The 12,500-nt window shown below is 50.2% G+C and overlaps 1 protein-coding gene across 1 annotated transcript; it reads left to right on the top strand.

Moving 5' to 3' along the window:
* Positions 1-111: 111 nt before the first annotated feature.
* ZNF408 (zinc finger protein 408) lies at positions 112-5,306 on the top strand. Its single transcript, XM_058527020.1, has 5 exons — positions 112-410; positions 709-986; positions 1,715-1,776; positions 1,977-2,236; positions 3,731-5,306. The coding sequence occupies exons 1-5, from the start codon at positions 362-364 to the stop codon at positions 5,254-5,256; spliced, it is 2,175 nt and encodes a 724-aa protein (XP_058383003.1). The 5' UTR covers positions 112-361; the 3' UTR covers positions 5,257-5,306.
* Positions 5,307-12,500: the final 7,194 nt, after the last annotated feature.

The raw sequence follows: 12,500 nt of genomic DNA, 5'->3' as shown, positions 1-12,500 counted from the left end.
ATGGCCATTCCAGGATCCCCGCCCACTTCTTTACGTGCCGCCCCCACTTCCTGTACGTGCCCCCCTGAGGAGAGAGACGGCATAACTGTCCGACTCTTCCCTCCTGAGACGAGACGCTTGGAACATTTTGTTCCGCTTTCCCTGACTCGATTCTCTGGTGGGCCTCCGGAATCCTAGGCTCGTATTATCCTCGCCCAGAGTTTTGCATCACCAGTATTCCCAAACTCCTGGTCCTGTGCACCAATGAGCTCTGACTCTTACAGTTCTTTCCTGAGAGGAGATTTGGAAGGCAATGGCTGTTTCCGGGAGGAGCTGAGAAGGCGACGCTCACTTCCGGCGGAGGGAGGTTTTCCGACCCGGGATGGAGGAGGCGGAGGGGCAGGTCTCGGAGCCCGAGGGACTGCAGGCGGGTGAGTGACCTGCGATGTCCCCGACCCCCGGCCCTGGCCAGGATACACCTAGCGGTCTCTGGTCAGCTCTCTCCCGCCGACCGTTTTCCTCCCGAGCCCGGGATCCTCCTCCGGTGCCTTTAGAGTTTCTGGGCGCTTCTTAAGAGCCCTCGATCCCCTCCAGCCTCTCAGGGGCCGCCCGAGAGCCCTTCCAGATCCCTCAGACTCCTGAGGCCTAGCTGGACCTGCGGTTTCCTCCCGCATCTTTCGCCACCCGCGACCGCTTGGGGTCCCTCTCTGTCTTCCTGTCTCCCTGCAGCCCCCGAACCGCGCCTGGGCCCGGCCTCGGGATGGAGCCCTTGCGAAGAAGGCCGTGCCCCCGGCCTCCAAGACTTCCCGCCCGCGCCGCCCCGGGCGGTCCGCGCTCTCAAGAGCCTCCCCCGGGGCTTGGCCCTCGGCCCCTCCTTCGCCAAGGACCGGCGCCTGGGGGTCTGGTGTGTCGGAGAGTCCCTGCAGCCGGGACTGCTCTGGGGGCCGCTGGAAGAGGAGTCTGACTCCGAGCAGAGGGACGAGGGAGTGAAACCACGCCAGGAGGAGGTATTGTGGGATAGGGCTTCTCCTCTCCGTGATTGAACATTTGGAAGAGCCTCAGACATTCCCGGACAGTTCTCCCGTTTGTTAAAAGAAGGAGGATATTTCAAGAGATAGGAGGTGGTTTTGTCTCTTCTCTCCAGGACTGCCTTTTCCCTTCGCTTGCAGTAGTTAAGGAATCGAGGTGCAAAAAGTTGCTAAAAGCTGAATTAGTATAATGTTAGCAGTGGTGAAGGTTAAGAGCAAAGGTTTATGGAATTAAAAAGCCATAGGATCAGATCCCAGCCTTGTCACCTAGCTAGTTAAATGGCATGCCTCACTTAACTCATGTAAAATTTAAAAAAATGGCTGTTTCGTTTATTTTACTCCTCCAGAATTATTTGGAGGAATACATGAAATAATGCAGGTAAAGGATTTCATTGCATAATAAGTACTAAAAAAAAAGGGTTGATATTCCTCTTACTGCTTTTTCTGTTTAGTATTCACGGAAAGGCAGTAATGTGTTTGACGGAGTAATTCTCCACACTCTTGGGAGGGAGATGAGGAGACAGTCTTTTTGGTTTTTACTGAATGAAAAACCAGACAGTACAGTCCTGTAGGGGCAGAACCAGAAATGATTAACCTTCCAGGGGCTTCATCTTAGATCTCTCTTAGGAGAGGTTTCAAACAGTTTTTTTTTTTTTCCACCTTGGCCCCTCAAACACGTGAGAGAAGGACTCACTGATTTATTTCAGGACGTGTCACTAGGCCCGTGGGGAGACGTGTGTGCTTGTGAGCGGAGTTCAGGCTGGACCAGGTAAGTTACAGGAGAGTATGCGGCGAAGATGCTCCTTTGAGGCTTGCTTTTGTGGCTGGGATGGAACCCGAAGCGGAGTGTAATTCCCCACCCACTGATCTTTTGCACTGAGTGTTCCAAAGGCCTGGGGTCCTTTAGGGGTTTTCAGGGAGGGCCACTTGAAGAGGGTCTCCTGAGCCAGCTCTTGCTCTGCTTTGCAGTTTGGTGCAGCGGGGCAGGCTGGAGGGTGAGGGAAACGTGGCCCCGGTGTGGATCAGCGAGAGACTCCACCTGCAGGTGTCCCGGGTCGTGCTGCCAGGCTTTGAGCTGCTGCTGTGGCCCCCGCCTCCCTCTGAGGGCCTGAGGCCTGCCCAGCCCAGGCTAGAAGAAGAGGCAGCGGTGGCTGTGGTGACGGAAGTGGAGTCTGCTACACAACAGGAAGTGGCCTCGCCTGGGGAGAATGCTACAGAACTTTGCACAGGTATGTGTTGGATAAATGCTGGCCTCCCAGATTACTACCAAACCTGTTAATAAGACAAAGCAGAGCGTATGGCTCAAGAAGGTAAGGGAGAACCCTATAGAGTCTTAGTAGATTTTCTGAGGGGGAAGGGCAAAGCCTGGATATTTATGGAAATTTTGAAGTCTAGTATAAGGTGGATTTTTCAGTGTGGGATGGGGGCAGGACTTGATTAGGATTGGGTAAGGATCATGACATACTAGTTTAGGATTCATGGACACAGCAAGGCTCAAATTTTCAGGCAAGAGGTTCAGAGAGTCTTGAGGTGTAAACTGTCATTTGATGCTTTTTATTGAAGATTGATGGGTCTTTTCCTTAGAATGAACAATATACATGTTGGCAACTTTTATCTTCCTGAGCAAATTTACTTGAATAGTAAGGTTTTGTTGATGAACACAGCAAGTTATATATAAGGTTTCCAGTTTCTTTTTCTATTATTATTATTTTGTTTTATTGAGGTCACGTTGGTTTATAACATATAAATTTCAGGTGTACATCATTATATTTTGACTTCTTTATAGACTCCCCTTTCCCCTCTGGTAACCACCAATCTGTTTTCCATATCTATGTGTTTGTTTCTCTTCCCCATATGAGTGAAATCATACAGTATTTGTTTTTCTCCACCTGACTTATATCACTTACCATAATACTCTCAGGGTCCATCCATGTTGTTGAAAATGGCATGATTTTGTTTTTTTTAATGGCTGAGAGTATTCCATTGTATATGTATACGCTACATTTTTTTTATCCATTCATCCATTGGTGGGCACTTGGGTTGCTTCCAAGTCTTGGCTATTGTAAGTAATGCTGCAGTGAACATTACGAATCTTTTTGAGTTAGTGTTTTCGTATTCTTTGGATAAATACCTAGAAGTGGAATAGCTGGGTCATATGTTATTTCTATTTTTAATTTTCGAGGGAAGCTCCATACTGTTTCCCTAGTGGCTGCACCAGTTTGCATTCCCACCAACAGTGTATGAGGGTTCTCTTTTCTCCACATCCTCTCCAACACTTGTTATTTCTTGTCTTTTAATAGTAGCCATTCTGACGGGTGTGAGGTTTCCAATTTCTTATGTTTCTTCTCTCTGGGGTAGGGAGGGGGGTTCCTTTATTTTAAAGATGAGCTAAGGAGAGGAGGTGGTGGTCTGCACTCATTCTAAGTGCCTGTCTCCAGAGAGAGAAGAGGGGGGTCTCAGGGATGGCCTTGCTTTAGGGATTATCCAGATGTATGGGGGCACTGTGGTGCCCAGGAGTGCTTCCCCAGGAGGCACCTGAGACTGACAGGAAGATAAACAGAGTGTGTGGCTCATGCTCCAGAGAAGAGATTGGTATCATTGCTCCCACTGAAGTTCAGGGGCTGGGTAGGAGAAGACACATATTCCTATAACTTCCTGGTGACACCACCATCACCACCTGCTACAAGCTCTACTGACCCCAGCACCCCATTTTTGCCTTGCAGATCCTGGTCGCCAGTCACCCCTCAGCATCCAGGCAGAGAGTATGGTAAGCCCTGGACTTAAGGTCCAAACCCAGGAACTTTTGAATGAGAGCCAACCCCTTGGCCCATTGCTTCAGGATGGCAGCATGGACGTGGAGGACCCGCCCCAGACACAGATGCCACCTGAACGTCAAAGCAGCTTCGCTACCCAGAGAGTCCCAGAGGGCAGTGAGGCCAGTTCCCCATTTTCTGCCAGGGGCGCCCAGCTACATACTTTCCTGGTCAAGAAGTTACGTAGCCCCGGTGATCAGTGCCTACCCAGAGCAAAGACCTCAGAGCCCGGGGCCCAGCAGGCTGGAGAACACCAGTGCCCCAGCTTCCCTGCACGCTTGCGGAGCCCTCCTGGCCCGACAGGCAGCTCTCCGAAACAGGGTCGACGGTACCGGTGTGGGGAGTGTGGCAAGGCGTTCCTACAGCTGTGCCACCTGAAGAAGCACGCATTCGTGCACACGGGCCACAAGCCCTTCCTCTGCACTGAGTGTGGAAAGAGCTATAGCTCAGAGGAGAGCTTCAAAGCCCACCTCCTGGGCCACCGCGGGGTGAGGCCCTTCCCCTGCCCACAGTGTGACAAGGCCTATGGCACCCGGCGGGACCTCAAAGAGCACCAGGTGGTTCATTCAGGTGCCCGGCCCTTTGCATGTGACCAGTGTGGCAAGGCATTTGCCCGGCGGCCCTCCCTGCGGCTGCATCGCAAGACCCACCAGGTGCCAGCTGCCCCCGCCCCATGCCCCTGCCCTGTGTGTGGGCGGCTGCTGGCCAACCAGGGCTCCCTTCGGAACCACATGAGGCTCCATACGGGGGAAAAGCCCTTCCTATGTCCACACTGTGGCCGGGCATTCCGCCAGCGGGGCAACCTGCGCGGGCACTTGCGGCTGCACACAGGGGAGCGCCCATACCGCTGCCCGCACTGTGCTGACACCTTCCCCCAGCTGCCTGAGCTGCGGCGCCATCTCATCTCCCACACCGGGGAGGCCCACTTGTGCCCCGTGTGTGGGAAGGCTCTCCGAGACCCACATACGCTGCGTGCTCATGAGCGCCTGCACTCGGGGGAGAGGCCCTTCCCGTGCCCCCAGTGTGGCCGTGCTTACACGCTGGCTACCAAGCTGAGACGCCACCTCAAATCCCACCTTGCCGACAAACCCTACCGCTGCCCGACCTGTGGCATGGGCTACAACTTACCCCAAAGCCTCAAGCGGCACCAGCTCAGTCACCAGCCTGGGGCATCCTCCAGCCCAGCCTGTGTGCCTTCTGCTCCTTCTGAGCCCACTGTGGTGCTCCTGCAGACTGAGCCGGAACTGCTGGATACATGCAGTGAACGGGACGTCTCTGCAGCCCCAGGCGTCTTTGAGGTCACCATTTCCGAGAGCCAGGATAAGTGCTTTGTGGTGCCAGAGGAGCCAGGCCCCACCCCCAGCCTGGTGCTCATCCATAAGGACATGGGCTTTAGCTCCTGGGCAGAAGTGGTGGAGGTGGAGACGGGCACCTGACAGCCTCGCCCTCCCCCAACAGAGCTCTATATAAAGACTAGTGTGTTCTAGCTACTAGGTGTCTGGATCTTCTTTCTCTTAGGGTTGGCTGGTAGAGACTAGAGTCTACTATAAGGAGCAGGTCAAGGACTTCCCTTCCTGCTAATGGACCACCAGATTGTTTCCCAAGACTGTAAGGTAAACCCCGTCTAGATTTGAGATCTTTTTACCAACTTCTGGTAGAGCTTGTTCTGCCTCCTTCGCTGGGAACTGCTCAAGGTGCTTGTTCTGTAGGCCTTGTGCAGTGACCCCGCCCAGGGAGGTAGTCGGGTAGCTGGCAGCACTCCTGCCCTGCCGGGGTGCTTGGTGCTGAGAGAGTCACTCCCTGAGGGACAAGCACTTCTACTTGGAACCAGCTGAATGACTTCTGAGGGTTAAAAGGCCAGAGGCTGAGATCAGCTCACAGCTCATGAGTCTCTGTAATGCAGGCTGTAGTTATCGTGGCAGCTTTTCTCACCACCTGAGGGCTGTGAAGTTGGTTTTCGTGCTGTACCGAAGGACGCCAGACTCGCTGGAGGTGGCTAGGGCCAGATCTATACCCTTCTGCGTACCTGGCCAGAGGCAGCCCTGTTGAGGGAAGGAGTGAGGAATTAACACGTGTTCTGCATCTGCTGTGGGCCTGGACTGCCCTAGGTGCTGGGGACGCAGCTGTGAACAAGACAGAGGCAGTGCTCTTTACAGACCTCATGATCTACGGGGCAGACGTGCTGGATGACTTCACAGAGGAGCACGACCCTGTGCTGTGGACGTGTTTAATGGGATGGTTTAACTTGGTCTATGGCATCAGGGAAGGTGTCCCCAAGGAATAACAATGATAATAAACCCTCTGCCCTTATTGTGGGCCAGTCTTTTATGTGAGTTTATTTATATAATCCCCATAGCAACCCTGTGACATAGGTAGTGTTATTCTTATTTTACAGATGTGGAAAGAGGAACAAAGAGCTTTAAGTATCCTTCCCCAGGTGACAAAGCTACTAGGTGGCAGAGCTGAGATTCAAACCCATGTAGTCTGGTGCTGGAGTCAGGCTCTTAACCTCTGCACTCCACTGTCCCTTGCTTCAGCTGCAACCTGGATGCATTGATGTGAGAGCAGGTGGGGCGTGGGGAGCTGCTTGTGAAAAAGCCCTGTGGTGAGAGCCTGTGGGTGTGAGCAACTGAGACCAGCATGACTAGAGCAAAAGGAAGAGGGGACAGGGGCAGGGCCAGGTCACACAGGCCTTCTTCAGGAGCTTGGGCTTTATTTTCAGGACATCAAGAAGCTCTTGGAGGAGTTTTGAGCAGGGGCGTGACATGATCAGGTTTCTCTATGAAGAGACCACTGGAGAATGGATTGGGGGGCGAGATGCAGTTGTGGGGAAATCCATGAGGAGGCTGCTGAGGTGGCTGGGAATGGAGTGATAGCAGTGGAAATGCAGAGAAATGGAATCACTGATCCAACAAATACTGAGTGCTTCCTGTGTGCTGATTGTTAGGGATGTAACAGTAATAACAGTCTCTGTAGTAGTTAAATTCTTATGTAGTTAAATTCTAGTGTGGAAAGACAGACAGTAAACAGATACATGTCAAGATGATGGTAAATGTGATAAAACTAATGCGAGGGAGAGATTAAAATGGGGAGTGTGATTTTACAGAGGGTAGTCAGGGAAGGCCTCATAACGACCTGAACTACGGAGGGGAGTGAGCCAGGTTGATGTCTGTGGAAGGAGCTGGACTCCCAGCAGAAGGAACAGGACCGGCAAAGCCCAGCGAGTTCACGGAAGAAAAGGAGCAGAGTGGCCAGGGCAGAGCGTGGAAGGAGGTGAGGGCAGGGCGGGGGCTGTGGGCCGGATAAGGACTTTGGGTGGATACGTTCTCTGGGAGGTGTAAGTGACAGTTCAGAGGCTGAGTGAATAGGGAGAGATCCGACTCCTGCCTTCCGACTTAGCAAGTGTGGTAGCATTGGGGTGGGAGCGGGGCAGTTATGATTTTGGTTGGGGATGGATTGAGTTTGAAGTGCCTATGGGAGAGAGCTCAAGAAAGCAGTCAGAAATAGTCACAACCTGGGGAGAAAAGCCTGGCTTAGAGGGAGAGTCACTGGAGGTGCTAGTAACTAGGTGGTCACTGAAGCTGTGGGAGTGGGGAGATGACAAGAGGGGAGGAGGCCAGGACCAAGGCCCTGCGTAGGTTCACTGAGAGGAGGAAGGCTCCTTAGGGGAGACTAAAGGAACGTCCGACGGAATAGGCAAATCTGCAGAGTGTCTCACAGAAGCTGATGGAAGCGCATTTTGACATGAAGAGGTGGCAACAATGTCCATTGCTATCGAGTGGGTTGAAATTTGTGAAAGTCACTGGCGAGCTGAAGGAGAGCAGTTGGAAGCCAGACTGGATTGCTTTGAGGAGAGGGAGGCAAGAGAGACAGGAAGAACATATATTGTTGTTCATCCTTCTGTCCTGCAAGATAGGTGTTGTGATCTCTGCCTCACAGACGAGGAAACTAAGGTTCAGAGCGGGTAAGTAACTGACCGAGACCACACAATCGGTAAACAGCAGAGCCAGGATGGAAATGTGATGTGTTTTCTGGCTACCCAGCACTCGATCCCAATGTCATAAACAGCCCCATGTCTCCCACATTGCCACTGACGTTAACCCAGCTGCCTACCCAATCTGAATAACTCCTTGGCAAATTCTGAAATTGTCTGAGGGGAGGGAGGACAGCAGGAAATCATGGCGATCTATGAAGAGAAAGGCCACGCCATCCAATGTCTGAAAAACAGCTGCTAATATTAGTTTTCAGTCAGCCTGTTTCTTGGAGCCTGGATGAAGCTCAGTAGGTCCTATTCTTTTCCAGCTCCTGCTTCAGGCAGGGTTATTTCAGCTCAGGTGACTGCTCAGCAGTGTCTGCCCAGCGTTGTTAGGTATCCCGGGACATACTCTGCTTGAGATCGAACTGTGCAGGGAAGTGGGGAAGCTTTGGGTTGCTGGGGAAGCCTGTCGACACCCCACAACTGTCCTCAGGCCAAAACCTGGGATGCTCACACCACGTTACCACATCCCCCACACAGAAGGACAACTTTCCTCCCCGTTAAGGCTGTCCCTGGTGATGAGAGCAGGGTCAGATCAAAGCCAACAAATTCAAAGGCACCTGGTTTGGGAGCCTCTGCTCTGCCAGCACTCATGACTCAAGTGAGAATGGGCATCAGAAGGGATTGTCCAAGCTCTCGTTACAGATGAGAAAACGGAGGCCTAGAGAAAAGGCACTCGCCAGGGCATGAGACTCGGTTTTGTAACTCGTGTGTCTGTGTGTGTGAGGCGATCAGCCCTGTGCTAACATCTGCCAATCCTCCTCTTTATTTTTTTGCTGAGGAAGACTGGCCTTGGGCTAACATCCGTGCCCATCTTCCTCCACTTTATATGGGATGCCGCCACAGCATGGCTTGCCAAGCAGTGCATTAGTGCGTGCCCGGGATCTGAACCGGCAAACCTCGGGCTGCCGCAGCTGAGCATGCACACCCAACTGCTTGCACCACCGGGCCAGCCCCAGGTCTTGTAACTCTTAATTTCATGCTCTTCCAATTAAAATAAAATGCAATGACTGTTCTTTGAAAGACTGGCCACTGGAATATTTTTTTCATTGAGAAAATATTTTCCCCCTTGTTTGAGAATCTTGTTCATCGTAATGTTGAAAGTCCCCTTATTCCCATCGTTTCCTCCATCCCCTGATCAAGTCACTTTCGACAGTTTGGTGTATTGGGTACTGAATCTGAGTGCTGCTGCTTGCTCTAGGGCGCGGGTGCCATGAAAGCGTTGCCAGACGCCTTTTCACGGATGCAAGTTTAACCTCGCGACGTCGATAGCCGCTGACCCAGACATCAGAGAGCGCGGGCGATAGAGGATCATTTGCCCTGATTTGCAACTTTCATAGTCTGAGAAAATCTTACAATAGAATAAAATTGGAATCACGTGTAGTGACCTTTGAACAAGGCAAAGCGTCATGGACTGTGAAGAGCACATCTCCAGGTTCGGGTGTGGGTCGTGACCCTGCCCTTGACTAGCTGCATGAACTCAGGCAAGTTACTTAGCTTCCTTGTGCCTCAGTTTCCTCATGCATAAAATGGGAATAAATAGATACCTGTCTCATCAGTGCTATGTACCTGGCATGTGAACAATTATTGAATTGGAGCTGGTTGTTAATAGTATTGTAATCCACCCAAGATTAAGGTATGTACGTGTTTCCTATAGGTTTTGCTTGTTTGGGGCAGGCCAGCATCACTTACACAATAGATATGTACTTGGCTGCATGTCCTCTGGGTACACTTGATAGTACAGCGAGGCTGTACTCTACTGGAACGTCAGGGGACAAGGGTCATGGGAGGAGAAGAGCGATGGCCTGAGGGAGGAGTGCGGGTCCTGGTCCTGGCTTTACCACCGATTCTCTGTGGGGCCTTGATCGATTAGCTTCCCCACTCAGATCCCTCCATCTCCTCGCAGTGACATGGGCAAATTGGGCCACATCAGTGGTTCCCGATCTCTGCTCCACCCTGGAGTCCTTTTGCTAACATTATTTCTTCTATGGATCCCATGTTTTAAAAGATTTCTATTGAGTAGAAACAGACTTACTCATATTTTTTTATCAAAATAGAAAACTGCTGATCATGTAGAGAAAAACAAGGTAATTAACCACCTGAAGAGAGATAGTTTTAGTCAAAAGGAAAAACATTAGTTTTGTCTTATGGTAAATTTACAATTTTTGAGGTTTTTTTTAATATGCAAAAAGGTAAGACCACCCTGTAGTACATGCACAGAGCCCCAGGCTTTGAAGTGTCCAGATTTAACAATATTTGATCTTGCTTCCACTTCTGAAATTCTCGCTTAGAAGATAATTTTACTGTTTTCAGTGATTATAGAGCTTCGCTTTACAGCGTAGCATTGGTCTTGCCCACGATTTTGTTTGATGCCAGCTTGTTGGGCAGAAATGCAACCCCTCAATATGGCCTTGTTCTTAGAGGCAAATATGATCTGCTTTAAGTGTGCAGGTACGTGTTTGTGGTGAGAAGCAGGAATGACAGGCTCAGCTGCATGATACTCACTGGGCCCAGAGAGTTCCAAGGAGAACAGTTCTTGGAGGCTGGGGCTCTTCTGGTGGACCCTGAAGACTAGGGGTGTGCTGGGTCCATTGGATTTCTGTACCCGTGGTGGTGCCACCCTGGTCTGGCAGAACTTTTGGATCCTTCCAGAGCCACTCACAAAGGGGATGCTCTCCCTAGATCTCTGCTCTCCCTAGATCATCGTGAAACATTCACTACTTGAAGAGAACTTGTGAATCCCTGTGGACTCTCACAGCCGTCCTAGAAACTGCGTGGGAAAGGACTCGTATGTGCACTCCCATCTCCACGTCTCTCCGAGCACAAGGCTGCATTCCGCAGGTGGGCAGCACTGCTCTCTGCAAAGTAGAGAGGGTGGATGTGGTCTTCTGTTCACCCAAGAACGTGTGAAGGCTGTCTAACTAGAATCCACTTACTGCTAGCCTCCATTTATTAAGGAATTAAGTTTACTTTTCATTGTGAAATTTTTCAAACACAAAAAATTAAAAGGGATAATATAACAATCCCCTAGCCACCTAGATTTAATGATTGTTAGCATTTTGCCGTGCTTGTTTCATGTTTGTTGTAAGTTCTTCAGTATAATCTATAACTCATAAGTTATATAAAACTATAACTTATATAAAAAATATAACCATGTGTCATATAATACTTATCAAATGAACAATAATTCTTTCATTTGAATGAGAACCTAATCTATATTTAAATTTTCTTGCTTGTCCAAAAAGAGTCTTTTTACAATTGATTTCTTCGAAAGTCTAAACCAATCATGGTAATTCTGTTTCCCTGGTGCATTTGGTTGTTAGGTCTCTCTTAGGTTTCTATTATTCTGGACAGTCTTTCCCACCCACCCCTTTTATTCTATGTCATGAATTTGTCAGAGAAACTGGGGTCATTTGTCCTGAAAAATGTTGCTCATTCCTTGTGGTGTCTAACTTATTCCTTTATCATCTGTATTTCCTGCAGACTAGTAATTAAAGTTAGAGGCTGAGAGGCCGGCCCAGTGGCATAGTGGTTAAGTTCGTGCGCTCCACTTCCATGGCCTGGGGTTCACAGGTTCAGATCCCGGGCACGGACCTACACACCGCTCATCAAGCCATGCTGTGGTGACGTCCCACATACAAAATAGAAGAAGATTGGCACAGCTGTTAGTTCAGCGACAGTCTTCCTCAGGCAAAAAGAGGAAGATTGGCAACAGATGTTAGCTCAGGGCCACTCTTCCTCACCAAAATAAATAAAGTTAGAGGTTGATTAGATCCAGATTCATCATTTTAGGAAAAACTCTTTATAGGCAGCATTGTGTGTTGCCTGTTGCAAAATAGCATATAACTGCTGTTTACTGAGTGCTTACTGTGTGGCAGGCATTGTGATACTTGACGAACATTATAGTATGTTCTGAGGGTAGTTTCGTTTTTGTTTCACAACGATAAACTTAACTCTGAATCCAACTAGACCTGAAGGGAGACGAGATATATGAAATACAAGAACTGCAGCAGGAGAGAACACAGAGGTTACAGGGTGTGAGAGCTGGGGGCGCTCTCCTCAGGGGCAAAAGGAGTGGTTGGGTATAAGATAAACACAAGAGCAAGTTCGTCAGAAGGGCCCAGAGTCTTCTGACTGGTCTTGCCATTCCTGGACCCAGCATGCCCCGTGGCTTCCACAATATTCATGCCATCTCTCTCCTTGCCAGAGAGCCAGTGCTTGCCATCCAGCCCGTCAGTCTTAACCGTGTGGATGACAAACTGGGGGCCATTTGGGTTGGCTCCAGCATTTGCCGTGGACAAGATGTCAGGACCATATTCAAAATGAATTTCTCATCAGCAAAGTTCTCCCCCTGGCAGTACTATTGTGGTGTGTAAATTCATCACCTGACACATAAATCCAGGAGTAAGTCTGGGAAAGCAGGAACCCGTATAACCAAATCTCGTCCTCTCTGTGTTCAGAGAACTGAAGTTTTCTGCTTTGGAACATTGTCTGCAAACAGCTTGAGGAAGACATAGCCCAAGACTTGCTCGTTAACAGCCATGTCTGCGCGTGGTGCTTGTCTGTCATGACTGGGGGGTCCTGACAGCGGGGGAACAGGGAGCAGTCAGCAGGCCCCTTGTTCCTCAGTAGAAGAGGTGCCGT

This window comes from Diceros bicornis, chromosome 31 (assembly GCF_020826845.1).
Source record: "Diceros bicornis minor isolate mBicDic1 chromosome 31, mDicBic1.mat.cur, whole genome shotgun sequence".
Lineage (NCBI taxonomy): Eukaryota > Metazoa > Chordata > Mammalia > Perissodactyla > Rhinocerotidae > Diceros > Diceros bicornis.
Note: the sequence above shows the minus strand (reverse complement) of the source record. Positions and strands in the feature narration are given on the sequence as shown.